Source organism: Schistocerca piceifrons, chromosome 8, assembly GCF_021461385.2.
Source record: "Schistocerca piceifrons isolate TAMUIC-IGC-003096 chromosome 8, iqSchPice1.1, whole genome shotgun sequence".
Lineage (NCBI taxonomy): Eukaryota > Metazoa > Arthropoda > Insecta > Orthoptera > Acrididae > Schistocerca > Schistocerca piceifrons.
The window spans coordinates 11,750,371-11,763,305 of NC_060145.1; the positions used below are offsets into that span (position 1 = coordinate 11,750,371).

Sequence of the window (12,935 nt, forward strand, 5' to 3'; positions counted from 1 at the left end):
TGCTTCCTATATAACACATGAAAAATAACAGAGTGGCAACTTAACTCAGTACTTTTGCGTGAAAAATCGTATGTATTTTTTAATCATACATGTAAATATGGTAAGAAAGGTTATGGTAGGAAGTAAATAATTTTGGAATAAAGGCAACAGCTCACCAAACAGTAGAAATGTCGAGTCATCGACAGATGCACAAAAAAGAATGAAAACTTCAGTAGCTTTTGTACAAATCCTTCAAAGAGCTAAAATACACATACATAAAATACACACATCCTGATCCCCCACCCCCACCTGCCCCTTATACCTGTGGAGATGCACTGCACCAGATGAACACACATTGCTGGGGCTGCGGTTTGACAGGTAAACTGGGCTGGAGGATGGTGCAGAGGGGTGTGGTAGAGGGAGGAAAGAGGTGGAAGGTGGGTGGGAGTGCTGGAGAAGGATAGCTTACTGTTCAGAGGGAGTCAGCAAGTGCACATGGTGGGGATGCGATGCACCGGTAGCGGTGAGTCGGTGTGGTGCATCATGACGGTGATGTCGAGGACTGGACTGGTAGGGCAGAGGAAGGGGAGACTGCTGGGAAGAGGATACGGCTGCAGTGGGTTAGCAGAGATTGGGGCCAGGAGAACTACGGGAGTAAAATATGTGTTGAAAGGATAAATCCCGTCTACAGTTTGGAAACACTGGTGCTGGCAGTCAGGTGGGTGGGCGGAGGTGGCAGGACAGTCGCAAGCGTACTCTGCAACTCTGCTCCCGGCCACAGTTTAGCAGTGGCCATTCATTCTGCTGGACAGCTGGTTGTTGGTCGTGCCCACATAAAATGCTGTGCAGAAATTGCAGCGGAGTAGGTATATGACATGGCTGCTTTCAAAAGTGGCCCTGCCTCTGATGGGGTAGGATAAGCCTGTGACAAGACTGGAATAGAAAGTGCCAGGTTGGGTGGATTGGGCAGGTCTTGCACCTGGGTCTTCCACAGGGCTAGGCATCTGTGGCTAGGAACTGGGAGTGGGAATGGCACAGGGATGGATCACGATGTTGTGCAGGTTGGGTGGGTGGTAGAATACCACTTTAGGAGAGTTGGGAAGGATTGTGGACAGGATGTCCCTCATTTCTGGACACAACGATACAGCAGGCCAGGCAAAGGACGTAGTTCAGTTGCTCCACTCTGGGATGATACTGGGTGATGAGAACATTACTCCTTTGTAGTGTTAACTTATAACTTTTTTTACCTTCGGTAGTGAAATATGTCAACAAAAAGATGGTCTTGGGATGGCTAACAGTTTGGCTCGTACGTCAGCAGAAATGTTTTGTACGATTTAGAATGTAAGTTCTTTGCTAAGTTTCCCCAACTAAAAGAAAAGACTATAAATTACAAATGTTATTTCAATGAAATCTTGCTACTGTTGGAGGGAGACGAGACTGAGGTTACCAAATCTGCTCAAGCCATAGGCAGCATGCACCAAAAAATAGCTTTTACTACGAAACTGGAAGGAGCGAGCTCCATTAACTATTTAGACCTTACTATTACGAAAGCTGATAACAGACATTAATTTTTGATTTTCAGAAAGCCTAAATGTACAGTGTTAGTTCATGCCATCTAACTCTTTCGATTACCATTGGCCAACAATGAAAAACGCCAAGAACTTAGCATCTTAAAGAAAATTGCAGTAGCCAATGGTTTTTCTGTGAATGTTGCAATGCACCCATACAACAGGATAAAAAATAGAAAATAAATAGTATGCAAACGCTCAATTACCCAGAAAAAAGAAGTAATAAAGAAAAACTGAAAACTATTCCAATGAAATTTTCCGGAAAAATGTCCCAACAAATAAAAAATGTTTCAGGAAATCTAGGGTTAGATGTGGTTTCCAAGTTAATAACACTCTGAAACTCCATGTTACGTAATAATTTTGATACATCTGATGGTTCTAAGGTTTAAAGATCGTTTGTAGCAGTTGTGACAAATTTTATATCATTCGAACTGGCTGTTCTTTTAAAGTAAGATTCAAGGCGCACTTGGAGGCACATAACATAACTGCATTGGGAATGCATTTGCCAGAAACTGGCCACACTATAGAGAATATCGAGAGTTGTATGCGTATTCTTCACAAGGCGGAAAAGGGTTCAAGCTCTCGATTTGTTAGAGGAGTTGGGAGATTTACAAGGCCAAAAAGCATGAGCCCACAAGGGTACTCAATGGACAGAGTGCTTTTGTGCCCAACGCCTACTTTGCTTTATTTGATAACATATTACAATAACTACTTAATGCATCACTTATTTATATCTAGCCTCGTTGCTGATTTATGTCGAGAACAGTATGCATGTGTCTTACTTCCATACATTCGTCGCTCTAATCCTGTAACTGATTATATCCTACCTATTCATGGATTGTATGGCCAGACTATATAATCTTATTTATTGACTGTTAATATGTTGTATAAATCTTTTCTGTGGGAGAGGTATCACAATGTATGAAAAGCACTCTAGTGGTTAAGTTCTTATGATTGCTGCGCGCCTACATAACATCCTGGTGGCCGAGCCAACAGAAGGCGCTGATCACTGATCTGTCTTTTGTTCCATACAGTTATTTTGTCATATACACATTTTATCTTTCATAGGTAATTTATAGGTTGCTATAGGCAGTGTTTTACGTATATTTTATTTATGACCGTAAATTGGCCATAAAAATGTCAAAACCTATTATCTTTATATACTTCTTTTAAATAATTTTATATGTTACTGTCTTCATCTTTTATTTTATCACAATTGGTTTCTATAATAGTTGGCAGTATTTAAAAGTCTGCTATTTGTATTTTACCTACTGTATTTTCATCATATTATGGTTCTCATGTAAATGAACACTACATCTAAGCCCACAGTAGCTACATCTATGAAGCATATAGGCAAACATATTTCTGGTAGCACTTAGCATGTTTTGTACAGTAATGCCAGTTGCAAAATGACTGTGTGGACAATGTGGCCTATTTTACACCATATTTTAGCTCTACGGATGACGCTTTGCTGAGTGTGTTTAAATGTTTTGATGATGCCATTACGGCTTTATCACATTAGGACATGGTGTAAAACAGGTACGCTTTACCTTATTTTATCTGTACATTCCCAGTTTGTATCAGAATATACTGTGATAGGAAATACTGTATTGTTTCGAAAGATAGACTGCCCACTAGCTGTATATTTTTTATATGGTAGATCTGAAGATAGTCATTACTGACTGAAACCGGTCATCGTCGAAGGACTTTATATTGTGATTAGGAACTGAAATAAAAAGCATTTGACCTTGGTGGCTGGTTCTTGGGGGTGGTGGGGCAATTTGTGACGGTGTGGTGACAGGAATTGTTTGTGGATTAAGTCTGAAGGGTAGTGCTTGTCTGTGAAGGCCTTTGTGAGACCTTCAGTGTACTGGACAAGAGAATTCTTGTCACTGCTGGTATGCCATCCACGTGTGGCCGGGCCATATGGGAGTCACTTTTTAGTGTGGAAGGGATGACATCTGTCAAGATGCAAGTAATGCTCAGTGAGCTTGTATGGACAAAAGATGGAGCCATCAGAAAGGTGAAGATGAATATCTGGGAAGATGGCATGTTGCGCTGAGGAGGACCAGGTGAAGTGGAGGGGAGAGACACTGTTGAGGCTATAAGGAACGATGACAGGGTGTCTCGCCCTCAGTCCAGATCATGAAGATATTGACAGTGAACCTGAAGTAGACAAGGGGTTTCAGGTTTTTGGTAGCTAGAATGGTTCCTTCTTTTTCTGCCTTAACTACATCTCATCCCAAATGGATCCCCGGTCCATCTATCTGCATCAGTTCAGAAAAGTATCCCTACACCTGGCTAAAATCCAGTTCCACATTCTGTTCCTCAAATGCTGCCTGAGCCATGGAACCCTCCACTCCTCCAATAATCTATCCATAACACTTCCTTTTTTGTGTACTTAACTACATGCTCCTACTATTTGGTGAATGGTCTTCTTTAGTTCTAAAGTAATTAGATTCAGCAAGAACTTCCCTTAGCACATTTATACATATGTTTTTAATCATAAACATGGAGTCTACACTCAAAAGTACATGCATAAGTGCTGTGCTTTACGTATGACACATATAAATGACCAGTATGGCAATATTTGTCACTGCAAAATTTTGATGACCAAACAGCTAACAAATGTATGTATTTAGTCATTGCGTACAATGTAATTTGTATTTTGCTTAATCACTGGTTTTGATCTGTAACTACAAACAATGTAAAAAAACTTTCTATAGCCAAGATCACATAAATTTGTCTTTATTTTTGACAACCAATCTTGACAGATATAACTGTCATCTTCTGATCTTCAAAAATTTTTTATTACAAAATGTGTTGATTGTGAGTTCGAACCCCATGCCATATTATCATTATGGTGGATAAAATATGGCACACTATACAAAAGTTTGCCAGAAATAAAACACTTACAATTAAAAAGCACCTTGTGCATATGACCATGCCCATATACATAACACTCACAGGTGACCGTTAATTCTTAAAAATCACCATACACAATAAAGGACATCTGTTTACATATGTGTGACAACTTCCATAATTGAGGACCCACCTTACACAAAAATCCATGATGTACTGAGGATAAAATGTTGTTATTGTATAAAAAAATCTTAACAGTGAGTGTGAAGAAGGCCTACGGCTGAAACGACGCAACAGTGCATAAATAATCTACAGGTCAACAATTGCAGGTGGCATGGAGCCATTTAAGAAATTCATGGGAACTGCAGGCCTGAATGCAAATAAAATCATTAGCTGAGCATCATAGTAATTCAAAAAGATTTTCCCTTTCTTAATGTTGCATGACTAAGCCATAATTAACAGCAAAATGCACGAGGAAAACAGAATTACACCTATTAGTTCCAGATAAACTTTTACATGGTTTCAGGAATGTACAGAAGAAATATTTCATTTTTCTAGTTACTGTACATTAAAAACTGAAAATCTGTTTTTCTATAGGCTCTACAACACAACAAAATAGACAAATAGAAACTGTTTTTCTTTCCAATTTACTCCTTGAGCCCTTTAATTTTAATGCAGGAACAAGAGGACTGCCGATGTTGAACACTACCGCTCAACTTACGACCTGCATTCTTCATCACATAACAGTATTCAACATGCTCTGTGTGTTCCCATCTGCACCTCACCTCATTACCTCCGTCACACAGTGAATTAGTCAGTTAGTGTCTTCTATGTTCTATAGACAATATACACAATAAACAAATGATGAGGAATATGCCAACTGAGCAAAATATTGCATGGACAATTACAAAAATTATTTATATGACTACAAACTGGATAGTTACAGTGTTGTAATTGACTTCTTATACAAAAGTTCCTTTACAGTATAAAATACTTCATTGGTAAAATACAATTAGATGTTGGACTATCTGGCCTAATGTGGTGCAAGGTCAAGCTCGCTAACAAAAACCTGAAGAGGGTGGAGTTCTAAAAATTCTTTCTTCTGACACCAGCCGTACTATTCAAAACACCCTTTTTTATGTACCAAAAGCCAATTTTATTAACATTTTCTAACTTATTACATAATATGTGCTAGTTGTAAGTGTTTATGATGTATATACTGCACCCTTCAGAAATTATTACAGGAAATATAAAATGATCTGCATTGTAAAGTGTGATTACACAATGTAAAATCCAGGCTCAACAAAAAAGATGAACCTCATATGTTTGAGGTTTTTAAAAAGTCTATGATAGATGACTTGTTTCCTCTCCTTTAAACCTCTTCTGTGCTGCTGTATGGCTCCACTTACACAAATGGAGATACCAGCAGACATTGCTTGCTTCTGTCCTCTAATGTTTTGCAACACTGCCTCAATCATCTTGAAGCCTTCTGAACATGGAATGTGATTTCTTCTGTCATATACGTTTGCCTCCTCCTCTTGCGTTACTTCCCCCTGTGTCACTATTTCCACAATATCACTATCAGTTAGTTCATCAACTTCATTATTTGCCATCCAACCTGTGACGTCCTCTGCATCGACATCCTCACAGCCCAGTAGATTTTTGAGCAACAAAACGATATCATCATTTCAATCTCTGACTTTGGTTTCACACATGGATTCAAAGTTAGAATGTCCACCTTCAATGTCTACAAGAATTTTCCGTGACCTTATGAGCGATATTTTCGGAAACTCTTCCCATGCACCAGCCAACCATCTTATGACATCTAACAAATCAATCTTCAGAATGGTTACATCATTATTAATTGCCGATATCAAGAGACTGAGGAGATGGCGACAATACTACATCTTTAGCATTCGATGGATGCTGACAAAGAGCAATCACATTTTGGTGGTAAAAATAATGCTTCGATATGTCCATCTGCGAGTTCAGCACTGGCAGGACGTGTAGGTGTATTATCAAGAAGCGGCAGATCTTTCCTCAGTAAATTCTTGTCTCTGAAATAATTCTCTACATCTTGCACTAATTCATTTTGGAACCATATTTGAAAGATTTCTAAATTCATCCACACCTCGTGTTGATTGGCGTAATGTAGGGGCTTTGATTCCCGATTTTCCACGTTTTTAAAAGCTCTAGATTTTTTGATCTCCCTATTACTGTAGACCTAAGCTTGAGGTTCCCAGTATCATTACTGCAAGCCAATACGGTAACTCTTCTGTAGTTTTCATGTATCTATGTGCTGCAGCTTCCTTATTTACAGCAAGTGTTTTCACAGGGAGCATCTTGTAAATTACACCACTCTCACTGCAATTATACAATTGTTCACCAGAAATTCCCTCCTTGTCAATTAACTTGGAAAGATAGTCTTTAAGCAATGTCACAACCTCTTTGTCAGTGGATAAAGCTTCTCCACTAAAGGTAGTCTGCCGAATACTGAACTGTTTTTTCCATCGAGTCCTCTCTGTCAGTAGATAAAGCCTCTTCACTAATGGTAATTGTTTTTTCCACCGATACAATCATGCACTGGTAGTAAATTCTGAATCTCCTCCTACTATTTAACACTGAAATTGTATTGTTTTTTCCCTGCAATACTGGCCCAGTAATGGAAAAACCTTTTCCTCTTAAATGTTCATGCTACAAAAATACAGCTTCCTTAACTTCTTTGTGCTTACCTTGCAACATTATCTTCCTTACTTAGATTCCACTTCTAATAGCTAGGGAAACACACCACTTTTCCATATCTGCTCGATTTTTCTTCCAGTCTTCAACAGGACTTTTTCCTACTCCTATCTCCAAAGCAATAGTTATGGCTCCTATCCGGAATCCAGTTGCATTATAGCATGTAGTTTCTGATCCATAGTCACTACATTTTTTTTGTTTATCACTCATTCTGAACTCTTTAATTAAAACACAAAGCACAACACAAAACAAAAATTTAACAATGCATGCACTCTGAACATCTGATACGCAACTGAAGAAACAAAGAACACAGAGCTGCCAACAGACCAGTCTCTACATGTGTTTATCACTAATGTCTGTGAGTGCTGGAAGAGGGCTTTTAAGTATCATTTCTTGAAGAGTGGTTCTGGTAATTTATTAAATATTAACAATGCAATCTGTATTTTATAACTGATACTCTAGATGTGCTACAAGCACAAAAGATAAAAGAAACATTTTGAAAGGCCACAAGCATTACAGCTACTGTCCACTTGCTAAGCCATTGGAAAAGTACTGTAGTACAATAAATTAATCCTCATTATATCACGGAGAAGTATTATTGTGATATTAATTGAGTAGGCCGGATTAACTAGGTCGGACAGACGGAGATCGGATTGTCACGAGCAGGACAGTCAGGACTCGAGGTGTACTATGAAATGTAGTCTGTCTACAAAGGAGACTGCTTACCAATTACCACAGCAGACAGAACTAACAGTCTGAAATATTGAGCACATACAAAGAAGGGCAGTACCAGTGTGACAGGTCTGTTTGACTCAGAAGATCACTGAAATGCTCGAGAAACCTGAACTGGCAGGCACACGAAGACTGATGTCAATTATTCAGCTAAAACCTAGTTACAAAGTTTCATGATCCAGTACAAAGTGACAGAACGCTACTCCCATGAAGAAAGTGTCCTTGGAGATGAGGCAAACTGCAGTGTGCACAGAGGCAATAAACGGTAATTCTTCCACTGCTCCATTCATGAATGGAATGGGAAGAAATCGTACTACGTGATACAGCGAGAAGTATGCTCTACCTCACACTTCTCAGTGTCCCTGCACGCGTGCTTATGTATGTGTTTGTACTAACTCAAAAAGCTCTGATACCTGGCAAAAGTTTTACACTAGTTTGTGTGCCTGTCGATGACTCGACACCTGTGCTACTTCCGGTAATTCCCAACAAAGTACAAAAGCACCAAAAAAACATAAACGGAACCCCTGAAGTCTTTAAAAGCATGATATTATGCTGAACAGCTAAGCTAATCCTATAATGTTACTAAAAACAGCCTGGAAGACAGTAAACAAAGAACGTGAAAATACTGAACTTTCATGTTGCAGTACTTTAACACTAGGAGAAAATGGCATGTCGGTGAGTGAGCCAAGCTCAGTATGTGAGGCCTTCAGAATATTTCAGAAAGACATGAAGAGAAGAAATTAATGAACCAGCAGTAATCTAAAAATTCAAAATACAACCATCTGGAGGCTTGGATAGTATATCATCTGCATTACTTAACATACACAGAAATGAATTAATAAAACAATTAAACTGGCCAGGGGACCTTCCCTAGCCTTTCAAAAATTACTGTGGTGTGACCAGTGCATAAAAAGGGAACAGCCACTGACAAATAATTACAGGCCAATTTCACTGACTTCAACGTTTGGCAAAATACTTGGAAGTGTAATTCTAGATCAAATGCAGTCTTTCTTCTGCAAATACACCCTATTGAACAACTCACGGCATGGGTTCCTAAATGGGTGATCCACAATAGTGGAAGCAACTTTTTTCCATGAGCTACTAAAAAGACTGGATAAAGAAAAGAAAGTCACTGGAACTTTTTCTAGATTTGTCTGTGGCCTTTGATTCTATGAATTATGCAGTACTTTTATCCAAATTAGAAACTAATGATAGAAGTCGAATGGCACTGAATTCCATAAGTTCTTGTCTCAGAAACAAAAGACAGTAAGGTGAACTTTGTTGTAAGAATGAAGCTAAGATCTTAACAGTACAATCAACATACAAGACTCTCAACTATGGAACCACCAGGGATGTATTCTCAGGCCATTTTTGTTTCTTGCATTGCACAGTCACAAAACAGAAAACTGGTGAATTATGCACATGATACATCATTTATTAGCTGGGGCTATACTAAATAGCTAACATTGCAAAGCAATTAAGAGAACTTTGATCTAACCACAGAATATCTAATCACAAATAAACTTACACTGAAGGAGATGACAGACATGATGAAGTTCGAACTAATCTCAAGCCTGGGGGGGGGGGGGGGGAGGGGGGGCTAAGTACTGAACCACTGTCTACAGCTGAAACATCCAATACACATAAATTTTCAGGCACTGTGATTATTAACACTTTATGTGAAAGAGCAGATATGCTATGTTGCATGGAGATTACCTACAACATTTGCTTATTAAAACATTTTACAAATATAATAACTCCTCCCATTCTTCAACAAATACACTATGGATTAACCTACTCATATATGGAGTGTGGCATTGAAATCTGGGATGGAGGCAACCACAGTCTAAGTGGGTAGGATACTCAGGCTTCAAAATAGAGTAGTTGGAAAAAGTGGTAATATAAACAAACACCAGTCCTCTAGGGGCTACTTCAAGTTTAATTTACTGACTGCTTAAGGCTGCTCATTGCATGTCTTTTGCACAAATATGTTTGTAAAAGAGAATGAAGAACAACCGTAATGAACAGAGACAATCAGAATACACGGACCAGATGTGATTAAGGGTCACAGTCCATGGACTACTTGCAGCTGGAAGACAATTCAATAGCCAAATAATAAGGAGACACTCTGTAGAAAGCTTTTAAAGGATGTTTATTGAAAGATGTTTATTCCCAGAATTCTGAACTCCATTGTTAGCAGCACTGCTTTTGTATGTAGCACTATATTAGTGGTGATAAATGTTAATATAAAATATCTTAAGTGCTACTTGTTGTATATGTTCGTTATAGCATGAAATCACTATTACAGATGTAAAATAAATCATGATATCCAAAACTATAAAGTTATTGTGGGTAAATAAAGATTGTTATTTCCACTTGGTGGTTTGTTAATTTTACTCCTACATTATTTACATTAACACGAGGTGGGATATTTTTGACAGTAAAAAACCAAATGTGCTATAACTTTTATTTACAGAGCCATGATTTTTTGTTACTATTTCTTCTATCTTCTACTGCTGTTTGTGATCCACCTAGGCTTTTCCATCATCAGTTTTTTTAATTTTATATTTATTTGCAGGCCATTATTATTATTGTTATCATTATTAGTCAATCATCTAGAAGCAAACTGACTTACCTAAAACTGAACATTGCTACTATTTTAAGAGAAGCTGTAGCGCAATTGCCAATAGCATTTGTGAGTGACAGAATATACAATTTTTCAGCCTTCTGGATACTTTTAAAATTTAAATACAATATGTACATTCGTGGAATAAAGTCTACTCAAACTGCTCCTTTAGTCAGAAATCAGGTGGCCATACAATAATAAAGTATGATGATCAGAAGTCTTTGTCATTCCTGTCATAAAAATCCGTGGTTGAAAACCTTTCAAGGTCCCATGTACCTCATCAGAATATGGATGTATGAAATAGTCCTTTTTAAAGTCACAGAAACTTTCATTTTATAATGTGCTATCAATAGGTACCCAATAAGTTTTTGAAACTCGCTTAATGCTGTCTGTACGAGAGCTTTAAATAAATAAATAAATGGCAAGAAAGCAGACAGCCACTAGAATGCCGTTTAGAAGAACAAGGCATGATTCTACAAGAAATGGTTGCCTTTCTTGTACATTAAGCTACTCACTGGCTGATTTGTTGGGGGGAGAAGAGAGGGGTGGAGTTGCAACTTTATAGACATTTTGAACAGAGGTGAACCCTGGCATTTTCCACATAAAATCCTTGAATCTACATTATAAGATAACTGACTGATGGAATGATCAATTCCATGTCTCTAGCTGTATTCCGAATTTGCAAATTTCCTAGTTTCTTTATTTTAGTTCGCCAGTGGTTTGTCGAATGTTTTTGCACCTGAATACAGAAGGCCACTCTGAACCTTAGACAATGGCTGTTGTTTTGTGTCGGTACGAATCACCGTTCATCATCACAACACTGGCGCTTTCTTTGATCTCGAGTACATATTTACTTATGTATTATTTCAGTGCAAACTCTAAGATTTATAACTGAATTGTAAATCATGTAACTGTTATTTGTAAGATGTAATTCATGTAGACGTTAAGGTTGTACAGATGTTACATATGTGCGTAATTACAAGCAACCATGACTTCATTATCTTGAAGCAGACAGTGCAGCTACAATTAAGTATTTGACGGTACAATTAAGGTCTTCCAAAATTATTTTAGTACGTCACTTGTAATAAAATTATAATGGGCCATAACGTTACCGTTACTGATAATGACGACGACAATTTATAACATAAAAATAATAATGACTATGACGACAACGGCTTTCATTGCAAGCACAACAATGGTAACGCTGAAAAACAGCGGCGATTATTACAAGGACAATACTGTACCATATAACAATAACAAACATGATAGTAACAATAAAGGTAATAATGATATTAAAAGTATAGTGCATTACTGTGGTGATAGAAAGAGTATCTTCTTACCTCCCAGTGACGGCGTAATGAGAAACGTAATGACAGTAAAGACCCAGCAAGTAACCTGTGAACATCCATTACAATATTTGTCTTAATTAACTTGAAAAATTTAAAAGAAAAAACTGATTATCTTGCAACGCAAATCCGTCGTAAAAACCCAAAAGGCCTGCACAGTGCGTCACTTCATTGTTCATTATAAGCTAGGGCAGCGAACATCCAGGGGCGGCAACTTGAAAGCAGAAAAGTGACGTACAGTACTGCTGCTCCATTTGCCGTTATACGCGACCAGCCAAGAATTATTCAGCGTGCGGCTCTAGCTCAGAAGTGGCTGAATAATCAGACTTTACTTGGAATAGCAGCTGCCCTGGCAAATATGATTATTTAATGTGATCATCGGTTTTTTCCTCGTATGAAACAAAAAAAAAAAACTTTTTTCAAATTATAGAATGCTATGCCACACTAACTGAACCTGCAAATTTATTGCAAATATGAGAAATAGTTTCTGTGTCATTTACAGCGTGTTTAATATCCGTGGGAAGAGGGTGGGGGTGGATAGACGAAGAATTTGTGTGCGTAAATACGCGTGCGCTCACCAGCGTTAAAGCAGGTGACGAACACAGAGCTGCGGGCGTGGTGTACTTACGTGCATGTTGACTGGAGCCAGCGCGGAAGCGGACTGTTGCGTGCGAAGCGCCGAGCACAACCTTTATTGGTTTGCCAAGGCTGGCAAGCCGCGCCTCCGATGCCGAGGAGGTTTTCTCGCAGTGTGTGACTGTACCTGTGTCCAGGCGCACGGCAGAGCACAGACACCCAAACCGGCGCTGCCCTGAGTCACGGCCCTCGGACACGTGGGCTGGGTCAGGTCACGGCCTGTGTTGTGGGTGAGGCGGGCGGCTGGGCAGGGCCGTTGAGAGCGGCTGTCCGCCACTGCAACTGGCGGACTGGGTTTTTGGAAAAATAGACGTTTTGTCACCAAGTAATAGATAAGGCGAACATTTTAATATTCTAGGGCCGAACACGGTTGGAATACTATAGAGGAAAGTCACGTTTTTAATCTCATGTAGAAGTGTAGCTGATGACATCGCAATAAGAACGTTC

The 12,935-nt window shown here is 38.8% G+C and overlaps 1 protein-coding gene across 2 annotated transcripts in view; it reads right to left on the reverse strand.

Annotated features, from left to right (window-relative positions):
- LOC124711415 (neurogenic locus notch homolog protein 1-like) overlaps positions 1-12,585 on the reverse strand; it is a 170,988-nt gene extending 158,403 nt beyond the window's left edge. Inside the window, exons 1-2 of one of the 2 annotated variants that reach the window (XM_047241474.1) lie at positions 12,481-12,585; positions 11,847-11,901 (exon numbers count right to left, since the gene is read on the reverse strand). In XM_047241474.1, the coding sequence (XP_047097430.1) occupies positions 11,847-11,901; positions 12,481-12,486 (61 nt within the window). In that variant the 5' untranslated portion in view covers positions 12,487-12,585. The remainder of the gene's footprint in view (positions 1-11,846; positions 11,902-12,480) is intronic. The other variant, XM_047241475.1, reaches the window with a different exon arrangement.
- Between the last annotated feature and the right edge of the window lie 350 nt (positions 12,586-12,935).